This window comes from Hyperolius riggenbachi, chromosome 7 (genome assembly GCF_040937935.1).
Source record: "Hyperolius riggenbachi isolate aHypRig1 chromosome 7, aHypRig1.pri, whole genome shotgun sequence".
NCBI lineage: Eukaryota > Metazoa > Chordata > Amphibia > Anura > Hyperoliidae > Hyperolius > Hyperolius riggenbachi.
Window position 1 is genome coordinate 296,152,268 of NC_090652.1, and position 19,515 is coordinate 296,171,782.

The 19,515-nt window shown below is 45.5% G+C and overlaps 1 protein-coding gene across 3 annotated transcripts in view; it reads right to left on the bottom strand.

Annotated features, from left to right (window-relative positions):
• Positions 1-603: 603 nt before the first annotated feature.
• Positions 604-19,515, bottom strand: part of TTLL4 (tubulin tyrosine ligase like 4) — a 78,994-nt gene continuing 60,082 nt past the window's right edge. For all 3 annotated transcript variants that reach the window (XM_068246004.1, XM_068246006.1, XM_068246007.1), the window contains exons 14-19: positions 16,670-16,804; positions 16,334-16,424; positions 9,245-9,455; positions 6,959-7,032; positions 5,295-5,359; positions 604-1,195 (exon numbers count right to left, since the gene is read on the bottom strand). In XM_068246004.1, coding sequence (XP_068102105.1) covers positions 1,060-1,195; positions 5,295-5,359; positions 6,959-7,032; positions 9,245-9,455; positions 16,334-16,424; positions 16,670-16,804 — 712 coding nt within the window. In that variant the 3' untranslated portion in view covers positions 604-1,059. The remainder of the gene's footprint in view (positions 1,196-5,294; positions 5,360-6,958; positions 7,033-9,244; positions 9,456-16,333; positions 16,425-16,669; positions 16,805-19,515) is intronic.

The window sequence follows — 19,515 nt, forward strand, 5'->3', positions numbered from 1 at the left end:
TGGGCAGAATTAAACAAAATCGTTATTAGAAACTATTAAAAAAAAGTTTAAGTTGAGCACAGTATAGCCATATCATTCATTCAGACTCTGATCAGAGATATTTGCTGCCTGCCCATACATCAGACAGATTTCAGCCTGAAGTCAATCAGGAATCGACGCTGCCTCTGCCACCTGCCTGATGAAGGGACTTCCAGCCTCCTCTGCCATCACCACAGGGTCTGTACTATGAGTATCTAATGCTGCAGGCACTCGTGTTGATGGCAGAGGAGTCCAGGAGTTGCGCCAGTGGGCAGGAGTGTATTTACAGAGCACAGGCACTGGAGGGTTTGGATCAGTCCTGCAAGTCAGCCCTCGAGTTATCACACACAGTTACAGCCACACATCCAGCGTACAATCTGTGCTACAATCACAGTGCAGCCTGTGTGGGTTTATGGCGTGCAGCATCCCAATGTACTGCATTACCGCAAACCGTGCATCATCAACAGTGAAGCAGACTTTTCATTGACTGTATGTAATGCAGCACAACCTAGCCTTATAGCCCCATTCTACTGATGACCCATAATAACCCCCCTCCTTATCCTGCCAGTGACTGGGCAACCATAGTGAGAGTTTCAAACATTTTATTATTAATATATATTATTATTATTTTGGCAAAACAAAAAGGTCACTCATAACAGCAGAACAGACGACAGCCGTGATGAAGCTCCCCGACTCCACCCTCTGCACGATTCAGGTCCCTGCAAAACGTTGGAAGGAGCGTTAGAAAGGACTATGCCATTCATACGCCTGTAGCGCTCAGGAGCAGAACGTTGCAGCCCCTCTTCCACTGGGAGGGAAGCCCCAGGCACTTGTCACAGCAACAGAACACTGTAGAAAAATAACTTGCTCTATTATAGTCTAGAGGGAATCTGGTTTACCCCTCGCAGTATTGCATTCCTGTGTGAAGACACAGTAGTAAGAGACCCCGATCTCCTGCCTGCTTCCCCTTCTAAATCACATCATCCATTGAGGTAGATTTTGCACAAAGCAGAGGAGGCGGAGCTGATGGTATGGGGCTGGTCACATGACGAAGGTGGGCTCAGACACATTAGCCAATGACTGGGATAACAGCGTCCTCTCGGGCGGCTCTTGCTGCTCTTGGAACAGTGATTTCTGGACACATCGCGACTTCTCTTCAGGGGACGCAAGTAACTTACTGCAAGACAAAAATACACCTGTGAGACAAACGCCATTATCTCTACACAAAGCTCCACGTAATGAAAAGGAATGAGCAGAATTGGCACACATCTAAGTGGCATACATTTGCATCCACCCATTGGGATCCTATTGACCGTTTCCAATCCACACTAAACAGGGATATTCAATGAGATGCAAATCATTCTTGATACAGAACTTGGCATATTTTGTATGCAAAATTTATGCAGCTTAAAAATGAACTGAATACCACCAAGGTGGAAAGCGATTGGTGCATTTTCAGGCCGCTCATATTTGCATCCTGCTCATACTCGCAATGATTTGCCTCTCATTAACTAAACATTTTTTCAGCTTAACACACATTCGGTTTTGTCAAACACTTAAAGTGAACCAGAGACGAAGCACCCTCCTGTATTTTACCATATATATATCAATGGGAACATTATAGAAAACACCTACCCTGTTCTCTGTTTCATTTTTAACTGCACAGCCTGCTTCTTATCAGCCATGATAAAATCCCCGACTGAGCATTCAGTCTGGCTTTGCTCAGGAATCATAGCGGAATCTGTGTTCTCTGGTGTCTTTTCAAACCCAAGTCTGCCAGGGATCCTTATAGCGGAGCCATTATAGAAAAGCCAGATTGAATGTTCAGTCTGGGGATTTTATCAGGGCTGATAAGAAGCAAGTTGAACAGTTAAACATGAAACAGAGCAGGGTAGGTGGTTTCTCTAATGTTCCCACTGATATATATGGTAAAATGCATGAGGGTGCTTCGTCTTTGGTTCACTTTAAATATGTCCATTTTAGTAGAACACTCCCAACCACAGGAGCATGATGGAGGATGAGACATGTATGGCTGAGACTGCACCTAGGGCGACAATGGCACAACGTAGGGGGCTGAGAGGACCAAGTGACCTCAGATACACCAGGGAGCTGGGGTCAGCAACACTTCTTTCCCCCACTTAAAGGACAATTGAACTAAATATTAATTTCCTTACAATACTAGTTGCCTGGCAGCCCTGCTGGTCTTTCAGATAGTGTCTGAATCACACACCTAAATCAAGTATGTGGCCAATCCAGTCAGAGCACCTGTTCTGCATGCTTGTTCAGGGGCTATGGCTAAAAGTAACAGAGGCAGATGTTCAGCAGGACAGCCACGCGATGTGCATTGTTAACTCTCCTGGCGGTCTAATAAATTCCGCCAGGAGGCAGCGCAGCAGTTTTTTTTTTTTTCTTTAAATCATGTAGCGAGCCCAGGGCTCGCTACATGATAGCCGCTGCTCAGCGCCTTCAGCGATCTCCGATCAGGAAATCCCGTTCAAAGAACGGGATTTCCTGGAGGGCTTGCCATGGCGACGGGGCGGGATGACGTCACCGACGTCATTGGGAGTCCCGATCCACCCCTCAGCGCTGCCTGGCACTGATTGGCCAGGCATCGCACAGGGTCTGGGGGGGGGGGGGCAGCGCGACGAATAGCGGCGATCAAGCGTGGGCCGGCGGAGATCGGTGTGCTGACGCAGCAAAAAAAAAAAAAAAAGGCAAATAGGCCCAGCAGGGCCTGAGAAAACCTCCTACCGCCAGGAAGGTTAAAAAGGAACTCCATACTGTACATTAGCCTCCATACCCCTCTCAGTTCAGGTGTCCTTTAAAAGGTTTTTTTTAAGTTCCAAAAAGTCTTATGAATGCAGCAATGTACTGGGCAGGATGATGCATAAGGTTATAGGTCACTGCATAATAAATAAGCCCCTTAACAGAGCAGCAACATGTTTGAGCCATCTATAGCAATATGGCCATTCACAAGCTTGTCTCCACAGGAACGAGGACTACACGCTTCACCCCAACACACTACAGGAGGGCTCACGCAAACATGCTACTTCTGTGGAAACAGTTAATGCAAACACAACATCACCAGCCCACAGTTGTGACTTTAAATTCTGTGTGTTAGTGTACATAAACATGCCAGGCATGCGTAGAAAGATTTCAAGTGGCTTAGTTAAATAATATACTGTACATGGCATTACTGGTTTTATCTCCGACTTAAAGGGTACCTGTAGTGATAGGTAACAGGAGATAAAAAGATTTATGTAAAAACCCAATCCTACATATAACTTAGCAGTATTCCATTTTTCTCACTGTGCAAGTGGTACCTCTGCTGCTCATGGGCACCATCTGGGTATTTTCTAGCGCGTGGCAGAGGAAAGGCAACCACCTCACTGAGGTCTTGTGACTCCTGTGAGTGGGATAGGATAGGAGCACTCTAGTGAGAGGCTCCCTCCCTATGGATGGCACATTCTGGTAGGGTTATCAAACAAATTACCTCATGTGAGGTAATTTACCTCATGAGGTAATGACATTTAGCAATTCTGGTAGGTTTTAGTCATGTTTTACCTCATGAGGTAAATTATGATATAATTTGTGAGGCGATTTACCGAAAATAGCACATTAATTTACCTGAGAATAGCTAACATGTCCCCTAATTTACATATCAGTTTAAGACCTGCCTGTCCCTGGAGGTAAAACCAATTTGTATGCATTTTGCAGTTTTTAGTGAAGTTCCTATTGCTGTTTTAGGACTCTTTCACAGTAGGACGTTGCATTTTGATAAAACGTTAAAGTCGCAACGCAAATTACAACGCAATGCCCCCAAAAAAGTCCCAACGCACTTTAATGCCCCGTTATGGTCGCATACAGTAGAGCATACAGGCAATTAAATGTATGTTTCCAAGTCATTACTGAGCATGTGCAAACAGTCCAACGCAGCCAATACCGTGTATAACGCACAGCCTGCAGCACTTTCTAATAACACTACATGTTACACACAAACGCAACTTCGTATTGCGGTGCGTTAGAACATTTTCTATAGTGCGACTTTAACGTTGCACTGTAAGAGGCCTTAGTGTTGTTCCTATTCAGGCTGTGTAATAGAAAAGAATAGTAGAAATAAAACTCCATTTATCAGATTTTTTTTTTTAATTTTTTAATTTTTTTTATTTTTATTTTTTTATTTTTTTTTAGATATAATCGGGATGCTTATAAATATACTTTCAATCGGTTGCTACATAAGCAAAATCACATCCAAAAACTTAAAAGGACTCCTGAGATGAAAATTCTTCACTTCCCTTACATGGGACTTGTTTCAGCCCCTAGAAGTCTTCTCGGTCCCTCGCTGCAGCTTTGGTGCACCTGTGTCCTGCTGGCTGCCCGCAAAGCTTGCTAACCCATCGGCGAGTCGGGGCTTCTGCGCATGCAAGTGCCTGTGTGACACTGGGGAGCACAGCAGCTGTGGCAAAGGACCCAGAAGACTCCTAGCGGCTGGAAGAAGCCCCAGGTAAGTGAAGATAGATTTCAATTTTAAGCTCAGGAGTCCTTTAATAAAATGCTAGAACACTTTAAATCTATGCAGTACTGCCACCTAGAAGTGTTTGCATGTACATTTAAATACTCTGCAAAGGACCAAAAGCTACATAAACGTAGAACAGTTCTCAGCAGAGGCAATCAGTCAGGGCTGCCTCAGCAGAGAATCTAGCTCGTGTACTGCAGCCCCTAGAATATGCAATGGCAGATCACCTCAGTCACGGGCATTGTTCTTTCCCTCTTATGCACCCTCCTCTCCCCTTCATAGCAACAGAATGCTGATGCTTGCCTTCCTGTACATCACTCAGCCCGATTTGCCACCCTGAGACAGAGTCCTTATCCCTGCTGGCTAACATCTGTCATATATGTGTACCCAGCTTTAATAGCAAAAATAAATAAAAATAAAGATATCTATTTTTTTGTGGGACAATCTAATATGCAGATACCAACTACCCACTGGATACCTGCAGGTGGATGCACCCCTTTCCCTTGGGTGACAGTTCAGGAGACTGGTGCGGTCATGTGTATTAGTTGCTATGGGAAGGGGAGGAAGAAGGACAATGGGCAGCACCCAATGGAACAGGATGATCAATGAGAGAAACCATGAGCTCTGGCCTGTACACACATCCCAATCTAGACCAAGGGAACTACAAATGACAGCCAGAGAGTCCATAAAACACCTTTAAATTTAAGCAAAATGTTGCTGTATTTGTAAAGTTCAGCTAGACTGGCTCAGAGCCACTCACCTGGATGCTGTGACGTCCGCTCGGCTGAAGCCATTGAGATGAGCTGTGCTCTGAGCAGAAGATTTCTATGACAACACAATACCAGAGATTAGAGCAGATTATAGTAAGGGCCCGTTTCCACTAGTGTAAAGGATGCGAGGCGATTTCCGCATCCCCCCACAGATACTTCCAGGTTGCCATCTGTACAACCGGATGCGGTATCATGTGGCTTCCTGTCTGTGGTTATGGGGACTGAGTATCAGAAACCTGCAGCACACTATCCGTAGTTTCCCCTGCGTCACATCGAGCCGGATCACGCAGGTAAATCTGCGTCAATGGAAACTCCATTGACATGAATTAGTTGCAGTTTCCTTGCATTATGGTTTCTGCATAGCAAAGTGTGTAGTGGAAATGGGCCCTAATCAAGCCATTCCTACAGCTTCCCACTATACAGGGTGATTCCAAAAGCACTAGGCTAATTGAAGTCAATGGAGCAGAGCCCACAGAGCGATTGTGATTTGCCACAAACACCGGTAGGAGCAGCGCTAATAGTCTGTGAGGCAGGAACACTGGCAGAAGCAGTACTTGGTGTCTATGGAAGGCACCGACACTGGCAGAGCCGTACAAACACATCAGCAACTTTTACTTTTTCAGTAATAACCAAACTGCCAGGGAAAGTTCACGTATTATTCCCCCGTTAAGTTAAAGCTCTGCAGTATTGTGCATGCAGAAGTCAGGTCTTGCCTATGCACAGTATAAAGGCAATAGTCTTCAAAACTACTCCCCAAAGACTACCTAAGGGCTACTCAACCTAGTAGGTCAAAAGAAGTGTGACTGGGCACAGTGCAGGGCTGACATTGAGAAACTGGAAGGCCCGGGGGCCCGGGTGTGGGAACCAGAAAGCGCAGGGCCGGCACGGAGGAACCAGAGGGCTCTAAAGTATCCAAAGCCGTCGCTCTTCTAAAGTATCTAGTTTGTATTTCTGGGTTTTAGGCCTGGTTCACACTGCAAGAGCTTTTTTAGCACTAGTGATTAGAAGAGGTCTTGCTAAAAAGAAAATCACAATCGCTCCAGTGAGAACACACATAGCATTACATTAGCAAGAGATTTTCAAATCACAAGCGCTTAAAAATAGCTCTTGCAGTCCCAACCAGTCCTAAGGCCTGGAACCCACTAGCAACGCTTTTGTAAGTGCTTGTGATTTCAAAAGTTCATACTAATGTAATGCTATAGGTGACAAAAATCATAACTCAAGCGGGATCACACACATAACATTACATTAGCAAGAGCTTTTCACATCACAAGCACTTAGAAATGTACTGCTAGTGGGTTCCAGGCCTGGAACACAGTGAATCCAGCGCAGGAGACTTGGGCACCATCAGAAGATAGAGCTGAAGTTACTTTTAAAAGACAATTGCTGGAAGCCGAATTATTTCATTCCCCACCATCCATGGCAGCCTGGAGGGGGAATAGTATTTAACAAGGCCGGGAACTTGTGCAGCAGCAGGATCAGCCATATACCGGCTGTATCCTGCGCCCAAGTCTACCGCGACGATTCCGCTCGTATGCTCCAGGCCTAACCTCTTAAAGTGAAGTAGTTAATTAGCAAGCAGCTTATTGCAGAGCCTGAGATGCACATCCCAAGTACATCTAATGGCGCCTGCTACAGCCTGGCCGGGACTCACCAATGGGGAGTGTGGGATGGGTACAGAGCCAGTGTGGAAGTTCATCAGGCACAGACTTCTCAGCAGCTCACGTCCTGTTAAGAGAAAAAAAAATATTAAATCTGCAGAACAGAACCGCATATACCCGGCCTACATAAACCAGAGCAAAGGATTGCTGAACATTATAGCACACCTGAAGTAAGAGGGCTTTTATTTCCTATGCTGTCCTGCTGATCCTCTGCCTCTAAGGGCCTGTTTCCACTAGAGTAGGGGTCTCAAACTCCATTTACCTGGGGGCCACAGGAGGCAAAGTCAGGATGAGGCTGGGCTGCATAAGGGATTTCACAATCGCGGCGCATGGCCACCTCTGCCCGCCCCTCTCACTCTTCCTTCACAGAGAGGGGCGGGGAGAGGCGGCGATTGACGTCAGGAGGGGCAGAGCTGAAGCTTCCAGGAAATGCCGGCGGATTGCCCCCCGGGCGATTTGGGGGCTCTGCAGCCCTCGTTTAGCGGCGGGGATGCGGCGGATTACTTGGGAGCACTGAAGCGAACTATAAGGAAGCTTTTGCCAGCGAGGGCCACAAAATATTGTATCGAGGGCCGCAAATGGCCCGCGGGCCGCGAGTTTGAGACCCCCTGCACTAGAGCGAATCTGCATGCAGATTCGCATAACCAATATAAATCAATGGACCTGTTTCCACTTCCATTCTGTGCGGTGGACTGTGCTAAAAAAAAATAAAATAAAATAAATCTGCACAGCAGAGCCAACAGAATTCATACACCGCAAGGTTAGTGTGCGATTCGCCTGTAATGCATTTAAAGGAGTCATCAGGTCAAATATAATAAAATAGGTGGTACTTACCGGGGGCTTCCTCCAGCCCCAAGCTCCCAGCAGGTCCCTCGCCACACCTCTGTCCCGATCCACGGCGATTACATCAGAGCGACCTCTAGGTCGCTCTGTACTGCGCCTGCACGAGCGGCGCTGTCAATCACCGCCACGTGGGCCGGAGCAGATTGCTCCTTTTACATTTCCCTGCCTAGCTGTTTATCAGAAACACCCTCTGCTCACTTGTGTTTACAAGCAAGGCTGAGGTGACTCAGCGATTGGAGGAGTAAATAAAAATAAAAAGTGCAGTTCCTAGTATACACCTCAGTGGGAGTGTCTGAAGCCTCTGGGAGGAGGGCAGATAATGAATACACAATGAGCAAGAGAAGGGAAGGGGGAAAACAAGAGTCAGGGAGGTTATGATGTCAGCATTAGCTTGGCAAGATGGTCACTGCCTAGAATAGGATTTTCTGCTTTTCCTTCATAAAATTCACAGGAATCATTACGTGGATTGCACAATACATCTGTTATGTAAGTAGAACTAGTATTTATCTACTTGTATATGTTTTTTTTATTTCTAGGTTAGCATGGGTGTCGCTTGCTCTTTAAAATCAATGTAAAAGCACACAGGCATTGACATGGTTAAAGTCGCATACTTAAAATACACAAAAATGTACGCGAATCCGTGTTAACATTTGCAAACGCATACTAATTCGCTTCCGCATGCAAATTAGTTTCCACAACAAATTCGCACTGCACCAGTGGAAACGGGCCCTAATGCTTTTAGCCACAGCCCCTGAACAAGCATGCAAATCAGGTGTTTCTGACTAAAGTCTGACTAGATTAGCCACATGCTTGTTTCAAGTGTGTAATTTAGACACTACTGCAGCCAAAGAGATCAGCAGGATGCCAGGCAACTGGTATTGTTTAACAGGAAATAAATACGGCAGTCTCAATATCCCTCTAAATAGAGGTGTCCTTAGGTTTTCTCCACTGGAGTGATATAAAAACAGCGGCAGAGGTTTGGGCGCAGCCGGTGCCGCCATAGGCAGAAAATAGAAATTAAAGCTATAGCGGCACTCATAAATTTGGGTGAAGTCAAAAGACTGAGCACAAATTACTATAAAAACCAGCAATAGCTGAAGCCAAATGACATCTTTCTCACCATCCATGGCAACCTGGAGGGGAAATGGTAACTAATGCTGCCGGGACTTTTGCAGGGGCAGGGTGAGCAATTTGTCAGCTTTACCCTGCACCCAAACCTCCCCGTGGCTTAATCATATGAATGCGCCTCCACACACTTTAGCTGTTACAGCAGCCCATGGGCACATAGCCAATTCTGGCTCTACGGCTTTCTGGCAGGAGCTTCAGCTACAAACTTACGTCAGCCATTCTTTTCAGTGCCTAAGCTTTATCTACACCCAATGTTAAGTTCACTTTAAATAGCCCTTGCTTTCAACAATGGAAAGAAAGCCACTCACCCTTCTCCCTGTCGTTATAGTAGTTCTGCTCCCACTGGTTGGTGAGGATATTGAAATACCGCTGCTGCTCGAAGAAACGCAGATAACGTGATGAAATGGGGGAGGGGAACACTCTTTCAAACTGGCCGCATCGAGAAAGCTCATCCTCTGTCTCCGCCAGAACCCGCACATCCTCCGGGGTCAGCTGGTCCAGCACGGTGGTGTACAGATCCTGAAAGACACAAGCCATTGGTGGAGCTGAAACAAATGTGACGTACGGTCAGTGAGTGTGGCCAATTGGTAGAGCTGAAACAAATGTGACATACGGTCAGTGAGTGTGGCCATTGGTAGAGCTGAAACAAATGTGACGTACGGTCAGTGAGTGTGGCCAATTGACATGTCAGACGTACATCAGTCATGCGTCACTTGCTCCATGTGCTGCATATTAGGAAGGTCAGATACAGATCACAGAAGGATGCGTTGAGTAGAAAGTCTGTTATGCAGATTGATGTAAAGCAAAACGCCTGGTTTACACGGCTTTGGAGAACGCCTATTTTTACTGCTCTTTACCACAAACTACAAGGCACTTACAGTTTGGAAAAACCGCCAAGGTTCACACGAGGGTAGAGTCACCAAACTGCAGTAAGCAGGATAAAGTGCGTAAAGTCTTACCAAGCGATGAGTAGAGCGTAAGGCATTGCATGCAACGTATTGTATTCTGCTCTACTCATTGGTAAGACTTTGTACACGTTATTCTGCTTACTGCAGTTTAGTGACTATACCCCACGGTCATTACAACCCAGACACTACAGGTTTGAATTCTTAAAAGTCCTCAACACCACTGCCCCCTAGTGGCCCATGAGTGTATTGCCTCATCAGTTTGCACAGTGTATGGTTCTAATAGTGGTTCAAATCCAGCAGTTTCTGGTCCTCAAAACAGTCCGCTGTCTTTTCCGCATCTCAGGCTTAATGAATAGGCCTCTTTTACACTAACATCAATGTAGCAGGTCTACGTGGCTGATGTAAATAGAGCGTAGCATCTACAGGTGACCAAAACTTATTGCGAAGATTCCATCCCCAATCCCGCACCATTCCTCTATTCAATTCAATTTATTCTCATTGTGTAACACAACGAAATTACTTTTCATGACAACCCCACGGTGCATATAGGGAACATAGTGATAGTAACAAGGAAGAGAAGAAATTATACAAGTATGCCAGGTATTACAGATATTTAACCACTTGAAGACCGTGGGCTTTACCCCCCTTAAAAGAGAACCTGTACTGAGTAAAATTATTTAAAATAAACACAGGAGGCAACTTCAAATGAACATTACATTAGTTATCTTGCTATTAGTTCCTCTCAGAAGCTCACCATTTTCTTTGGACAGTGATCACTTCGAGTTCTGACAACATTTTGTCAGAATTAAAATATATCAGTTGCTGTCAGTTATAGCTAAGAGGACAACTGATGTACCAAGTAATGTCTATGTTTCCCTATGGCTCAAGTGGGCGATGTTACAGTTTAACAGTGTGCTGACCAGAAAGCTGTTATGGGGTAATGACCATTTTCAAAATGGAGGACAGAGAATTCCCTTGATCACAGCAGACAAACAGGACGCAGGAGAGGAGAAAGAGATTGAGGAGTAGACTACACGGGAGGTAAGTATGACCTGTGTATGTTTATTTCACTTTTAATTTTCAGTTCAGGTTTTCTTTAAGGACCAGGCACTTTTTTTCCCATTCAGACCACTGCAGCTTTCACGGTTTATTGCTCGCTCATACAACCTACCACCTAAATGAATTTTGGCTCCTTTTCTTGTCACTAATAAAGCTTTCTTTTGGTGCTATTTGATTGCTGCTGCGATTTTTACTTTTTATTATATTCATCAAAAAAGGCATGAATTTTGTCAAAAAAATTATTTTTTTTTAACTTTGTGCTGACATTTTTCAAATAAAGTAAAATTTCTGTATACATACAGCACGAAAAATGTGGACAAACATGTTTTTGATTAAAAAAAAAAAAAAAACATTCAGCCTATATATTGGTTTGAGTAAAAGTTATAGCGTTTACAAACTATGGTGCAAAAAGTGAATTTTCCCATTTTCCAGCATCTCTGACTTTCCTGAGCACCTGACATGTTTCATGAGGGGCTAAAATTCCAGGATAGTATAAATACCCCCCAAATGACCCCATTTTGGAAAGAAGACATCCCAAAGTATTCACTGAGAGGCATAGTGAGTTCATAGAAGATTTTTTGGTCACAAGTAAGCGGAAAATGACACTTTGACAAGGAAAAAAAAAAAAAAAAAAAAAAAAAAAAAAAAAAAAAAAAAGGTTCCATTTCTTCTAACTTGCGACAAAAAAAAAAATGAAATCTGCCACGGACTCACCATGCCCCTCTCTGAATACCTTGAAGTGTCTACTTTCCAAAATGGGGTCATTTGTGGGGTGTGTTTACTGTCCAGACATTTTGGGGGTGCTAAATTGTAAGCACCCCTGTAAAGCCTAAAGGTGCTCATTGGACTTTGGGCCCCTTAGCGCAGTTAGGCTGCTAAAAAGTGCCACACATGTGGTATTGCCATACTCAGGAGAAGTAGTATAATGTGTTTTAGGGTGTATTTTTACACATACCCATGCTGGGTGGGAGAAATATCTCTGTAAATGACAATTGTTTGTAAATGGACAATTGTGTGTAAAAAAAACAATTGTCATTTACAGAAATATTTCTCCCACCCAGCATGGGTATGTGTAAAAATACACCCCAAAACACATTATACTACTTCTCCTGAGTACGGCGGTACCACATGTGTGACACTTTTTTGCAGCCTAGGTGCGCTAAGGGGCCCAACGTCCTATTCACAGGTCATTTTGAGGCATTTGTTTTCTAGACTACTCCTCACGGTTTAGGGCCCCTAAAATGCCAGGGCAGTATAGGAACCCCACAAGTGACCTTATTTTAGAAAGAAGGCACCCCAAGGTATTCCGTTAGGTGTATGGCGAGTTCATAGAAGATTTTTTTTGTCACAAGTTAGCGGAAAATGACACTTTGTGAAAAAAAAATAAAAATCAATTTCCGCTAACTTTTGACAAAAAATAATATCTTCTATGAACTCGTCATACACCTAACAGAATACATTGGGGTGTCTTTTCTAAAATGGGGTCACTTTGTGGGGTTCCTATACCGCCCTGGCATTTTACGGGCCCAAAACCGTGAGTATTCTGGAAACCAAAGGTCTCAAAATGACTGTTCAGGGGTATAAGCATCCGCAAATTTTGATGACAGGTGGTCTATGAGGGGGCGAATTTTGTGGAACCGGTCATAAGCAGGGTGGTCTTTTAGATGACAGGTTGTATTGGGCCTGATCTGATGGATAGGAGTGCTAGGGGGATGACAGGAGGTGATTGATGGGTGTCTCAGGGGGTGGATAGAGGGGAAAATAGATGCAATCAATGCACTGGGGAGGTGATCGGAAGGGGGTCTGAGGGGGATCTGAGGGTTTGGCCGAGTGATCAGGAGCCCACACGGGGCAAATTAGGGCCTGATCTGATGGGTAGGTGTGCTAGGGGGTGACAGGAGGTGATTGATGGGTGTCTCAAGGTGTGATTAGAGGGGGGAATAGATGCAAGCAATGCACTGGCGAGGTGATCAGGGCTGGGGTCTGAGGGCATTCTGAGGGTGTGGGCGGGTGATTGAGTGCCCTAGGGGCAGATAGGGGTCTAATCTGATAGGTAGCAGTGACAGGGGGTGATTGATGGGTAATTAGTGGGTGTTTAGGGTAGAGAACAGATGTAAACACTGCACTTGGGAGGTGATCTGACGTCGGATCTGCGGGCGATCTATTGGTGTGGGTGGGTGATCAGATTGCCCGCAAGGGGCAGGTTAGGGGCTGATTGATGGGTGGCAGTGACAGGGGGTGATTGATGGGTGATTGACAGGTGATCAGGGGGATAGATGCATACAGTACACGGGGGGGGGGGGGGGGAGGTGTCTGGGGAGAATCTGAGGGGTGGGGGGTGATCAGGAGGGGGCAGGGGGGGGGGAATAAAAAAAAAAATAGCGTTGACAGATAGTGATTGATGGGTGATTAGGTGCAAACAGGGGTCTGGGGGGTGGGCAGGGGGTGGGGGGTCTGAGGGGTGCTGTGGGCGATCTGGGGCAGGGGGGGGGGGGAGGGGGGGGGAAATCAGTGTGCTTGGGTGCAGACTAGGGTGGCTGCAGCCTGCCTTGGTGGTCCCTCGGACACTGGGACCACCAGGGCAGGAGGCAGCCTGTATATTACACTTTGTAAACATTACAAAGTGTATTATACACTTTGTATGTGGCGATCCGGGTGCTAGTAACCCGCCGCCGCTTCCGAACGGCCGGCGGGTTACATCGCGAGGCGGGCGGAGCCAGTCCCCGGCGGCCAATCGCGTCACGAATGACGCGATCGCGCCGCCCATGCCCGTAAAAGGATCGCCGCCATTTGTCAATACAGCGGTCCTTGCGGGGTCCACTTCCCGACCGCCAATTGTCTATACGGCGGTCGGGAAGTGGTTAAACAATTTGTACACAGTGTTAATTATTTCAGAGAGGATTCAGAGTTCATCAAGTTTATGGCGGATGGGAAAAAGCTGTCTTTTAGTCTGTTTGTGTGTGTGCGGATTGATCTAAAACGGTTACCTGATGGAAGGAGCTCAGACAAGGCATTTCCAGGGTGAGTGTTGTCCTTGATAATGTTTTTTGGCCCTTCTCATGCTGCCACAAGTGTGAGATTCCAGTCCTCAAGGTCCATATCCATGCCAGTGTTTAAAGGTGGATAGAGAAATAGAGACGGTCTCCTTGATGGATCACACCTCTCCGGATTCAGTCCCAGTTAATTTGAGCTGTGCCAAAAATGTGCGAGGAACGCGGCACTTGAGGACTGGAGTTCCACATCCCTGCTTTTAAGCCCATCACACCTGGAGGGGTTCAGTAGGTGGGACAGGATAGGGCTTAGCCAGAATTTCTATAGGATTATATGACCACCAATATTTGCATATAAGAAGGCAATTAGGGCCACATCCAAACAGAAGCTTACACGTAAGTGAGTTAAAGCATTAGGATTAGCCATACTATGCCAGGGGAAAAAAAACCCACATAAGTAGATAAATACTTGATCTACTTACATAACATGTATTATACTGTCCACGTTTTGATTTCAGTGTATGTTATATAGTAAATGAAGAGAATTATGTTCCTGATGGGGGCCATGTCTTTTGCCCACAGTTTAGGCTAAATCCTGATGTCATTTCTGCCCTTTACTTTTTTTTCATTTCTCTTCCCATCGCTGAGTTACCTCAGCCTTGCTTGTAAACACAAGTGAGCAGAGGATTGTGTTTCAGATAAGCAGCTAGGCAGGGAAATAAATGGAAGAGGAGGAATAGATTATTGATAAAAAGAACCCCCAGCATGCAACTGTTTGGCACTGACTACTAAAGGGCCAGTGCTCCTTAATTATGTGATAACTCCAAATCATAACAGCAGAAAAAGTTTTGAATGCAGGATTAGCATCTTAATCCTTTAATACACTAGACCAGTTGCTGTTGAAAATTTGATTTTTTTTGGGGTGGCAACGACGCTTTAAGAAGAGTAACTGTTAAGATAATTGATTTTTGTATTTGATGCCCATTGCAGGCTGTTACATGGGTAAAAAGGATGCTAAACAGGCAAGTCAAAAGTAAGTTACTTTTTTCCAAGTTGGTTTTCTCTCCCCATGTCCCCAGGGTCTATATTCATACACAGCCGCAAAAGTAGTGACATGGCACGCTGAATCAGCCTGATTGGCTGAAGCCTCTGTCACTCACCTCTCCGATTGGCCGCCTGGTCTCCCCTTCACTGTGGTGGTTGCAGCCGCTGTTAGGGCAGGGAGATCTCCTGTCACTGTCCCCCCTCCTTCAGTGGCATGTCCGCCCCCTCTGTACTCCTGCCGCATCCCCCCTCTTCCCCGCGCTGAACATTGGGGGGAAGGATAAAGGCGGCGCACATACTCACCTAATAATGGTTTCAGGTGCTGCAGTTCCCTTCTATACTCCAGAACAGATGGGAGCGGCAGCGCTTGGATCCATTAGTAGGCTAGTATGCGCCTGCTGCATTTATCCTCCCCGCTGTCAGTGTGGGAAGGAGGGAGGATTCTTTAACCTTCCTGGCGGTAAGCCGGAGCTAAGCTCGGGCTATGCCCGCCGGAAGGCACCGCTCAGGCCCCGCTGGGCCGATTTGCATAATTTTTATTTGCTACACGCAGCTAGCACTTTGTTAGCTGCGTGTGCAATGCAATCGCCGCCGCGATTCAGCCCTCACCTCATCTGTATGACAGCCCCGACCACGTTTCCCAAAGTCTTCCTAAGTTCTGTGGCCACCACCACCCGCTTGCCCCTCCTTGGAAACTATCAAGTAGTCTGTGGCTGCCGAGCCGTGTCAATCAGGTAGGGGTGGCTAGAGCGTCAGATGAAAAAGGGGGGGGGTGGGGGGAGTGCCATGGCGGCTTTGCTAAGGAGGGGAATGTAATTTTTGTAATTAGTGAATTACAGGCCAGTGGGAGAGTAATTGTCCTGCCGAACCCTTGCAGTAATGATAGAGAGCCTTACATTGAAGGCTCTCCATGTTACACTGGAAGTACTCCCCCCCCTCAAGTTACAGGCAGAGCTGAGTCTCAAGGAATTAAACTGATGAGATATAGTGTGCAAGCAAACTGGTAGCCCGACTCCAAACTTTCTATTCCACATATCAGAATGAAGATACAGCATCATAACAATGCTATATAAAATTATTTATTCAGGATGTATCCATACAATCAGAAAGCATTCCACTAACATGTTTCGGACACCAGGTCCTTAATCATTGAACTATGATTAAGGACCTGGTGTCCGAAACATGTTAGTGGAATGCTTTCTGATTGTATGGATACGTCCTGAATAAACCATTGATATATTTTTGATACTGGAGACAATTGTGCGGACCTTCCTTCCTTGATCTGTCTACATTGGGCACGGCTGCCTGTGTTCCTGCACTGTCTACCATAGTGCGGTTGAGCGGTATTTCCAACTGTTTTCCTGCTATATAAAATGGCAATAATAACTGATCCTACCTTGTCTGGCAGCTTCGGGCTGAGGTAGAATGCCCGCTTCATCTTCTCTTCATTCAGGACCTCCTGAGAACGTCCACGCTCCTTCCCAAAGCTGGATGACATGAGAAAGGGGGATCACTATACGTGACCAATAACCTGCAATCGGCACACACTACCCCAGAACACTACCCCAGCACACAGTGCCCCAGAACATCCCAGCGCTCCCCCCCCCCCCCCCCCATACTTTTCAGAAAATTACCTGCTATAAGATTTAACAAGTTGTGGGTAGTGCCCTCTAAGGCAAAACACAAGACTATCCTGTTAGTGTTGTATGGGGTGGGTAGTCCTCAGTCTCACCTGGTAGCAGAGCTGCTGGAGGTGGCATTACAGGAAGTCACATCTTTACTGGGGAGATGGAATCCAGCCAGATTCAGGAGGTCTCGGATCATCTGACCCTTGATGGCCACGTCCAGCGGGGAATTGGAATGGAGGCTGGAGAATAGACAGGATGTTGTGTTAATCTTCCCAGCCAGGGAAGGGCGAGGGGGAGGTTTCTCCAAGAAAATAGAAGTTGGTTATTACTCATACAACACAAGAGATTATTAACAAACATCTCATATGTTAGAGGACCCCTGTACACAGTCAAAAAAAAAAAAAAAAAAAAAAAAAAAAAAAAGATTGGTTTTAGCCAAGGAGAACCCTAAACAAGTAGCTAATTTCCTATGTGCACAAGCTTTCTGAAATGCAACACGGCAGCGCGGGCAAGAGTACAGCAGCGTGTGCACAGTAGGGCTGACTCAGAAACCCACAAGTAATTTTAATTCCATAAGACTATTCAGAAATAGGATCTGCAGCATTGTGATCTCATGCATTGGTCTATGTTTTCTCCTCACAAGCGAAGTGCATTCCCAGAACAAACAAAATAATTTAGAGGGAAAAAAATGCCACTTAAAGGGGCACCACGGCGAAAAACTGTAAAATGTAATATATGTGCAAAACAAGTACATTTTTTCCAGAGTAAAATGAGCCATAAATTACTTTTCTCCTATGTTGCTGTCACTTACAGTAGGTTGTAGTAATCTGACAGAAGTGACAGGTTCTGGACTAGTCCATCTCTTTATAGGGGATTCTCAAGGATATATTTATTTTCTAAAGCACTTAGTGAATAGCAGTTGCTCTGTCCAACTGCCAAAAAACTGTAGCGAGCAGGGAAGGTGGCCAGCATCATTGTTTAAATCCTTTTTAGGGAATATCTTTATAAAGAATAAAAGTCTTGCTGAGAATCCCCATAAAGAGATGGACTAGTCCAAAACCTGTCGCTTCTGTCAGATTTCTACTGCCTACTGTAAGGGACAGCATTATAGGAGAAAATTAATTTATGGCTCATTTTACTCTGGAAGAAACATACTTCTTATTTGTATGGGTTTGCAGATATTTTAAATTTTACAGTTTTTCGCTGTGGTGCCCCTTTAATTGCCTTAATTGCCAGGATTCCACAGACACCTCACTATACAGATTTAGAGACAGGTCCCCTTTAGGGACAACACCTGCTCAGCATTACTGGCTTGGCTAACATGCCTCTGGTCTTAGGCTCCCTGCACACTGCAAATCTGTTTTGCGATTCTGATTCAGTTTGATTTTCAATTCGGATTTTTCTCTGAAAACATTCAACAGAAAAACGGATCAAAAAAAATGTAGCATGCAGTAAAGATAATAAATCGGAATCGGATGTAAAAACCGATTAAAAAGCGGAATCCGAATCGCATGCAGTGTGTAGGGAGCCTTACAGGTATTGGGGATTAGAGAGAGGGAGACTTGTGAGATTTGTATTGCTGGATAGTTGTGTGAAGTGACAGCCAGGCTGAACAAGACCGTTCCATAGGGGCTCCCGAGAGTCTCCAGAGTGTGGAGAGGACAAAGGAACAAAGTTACCACACAGCTGTTTACAGGTCCAGCAGGTGCACTGTCAGCAGCGCCAATTCACACCGCCACAATCCATCATCCACACACCCATTGCCAGCACTTATAGGGCAGATAGACGCATATATCCCAATACAAATACATAAACTGGAAGTCACATGGGCGAGAAAGATAATCTTACAACAAAACCTCCAGCATTCAGCAGTGATGGACTTTCACAGCAAGAGACTGTCACACCCAATGCAGCATGTTCAGATGTTCTATTAAAGCGGACGCAAACAAAGCAATTCACTTTTGCTGAAAATAAAGTACAAAACCAGCCTGCTCCCTCACATATCCCTGTTGATCCAGAGGAATTCTATGGCTATAGACTTCACTAGGAAGGAGCTTCCAAATTCCACAGACTTCAGAGTTTTCGATTGAAGGCATTTCCATCCGTCTCTACTTATCACTGAATACATCAATTTGCTTGAATGGATAATCTCCATTCGCGTGAACATGAGTGTCTGCACTGTCGCCTCCACAGCTCATTGTCATGTCAGGAGTGTGTCAGGCCCTGATATACAGCCTGAGGCAGTTTACTGCGTGATAAATGTGAAGCTGACCAACCACCACCACCACAGAACACCTGGGTGAACAGTCTTCAGTGTTCCAAGCCAGTAGTACAATGCTCATTTTCCTGGTGGTAAAGCAGTTACAAGTTGGCAGAAAAATACGCCCATAAACTGCTGCCTTCTACCAAAGCAAGCAATCTCAAGCCCAAAGTGAAACCATTGCCCACAGCAACCAATAAGAACCTTTGCTTCATTTAACAGCTACCCGAGTGGTTGTTCTAGGCAACCACTGCATTTTGCTCCAGGTTTCTATGCACCTGGTCATGATACAGCAGCCCTAATGCATGGAACATAGGAGCGGTAGTAAAACCAAAAAAAACAAAAAAAAACATCAGCTGTTAAATCTTTCAGTCCTGAAATAAGTAACATATTTGAGAGTATTAAACAGCCACAAGCTAAGCCACAACACCCAGGGTAGTAGAGTGACACAGCAAAATAACACCCTCCTTAACCTTAGCTGGAGCCCAAAATACTCTTCTGTTATCTGCTAGGGTGACAGTGATGCAGCAAAAACACACCTGGGGGTGATATTTATAGAACCTCACGTTACCTGGAAGAGGGTCACTTCTAGAACCTCACGTTACCTGGGGGAGAGGGTCACTTCTAGAACCTCACGTTACCTGGGGGTGATACTTCTAGACCCACACGTTAGCTGGGGGAGAGGGTCAC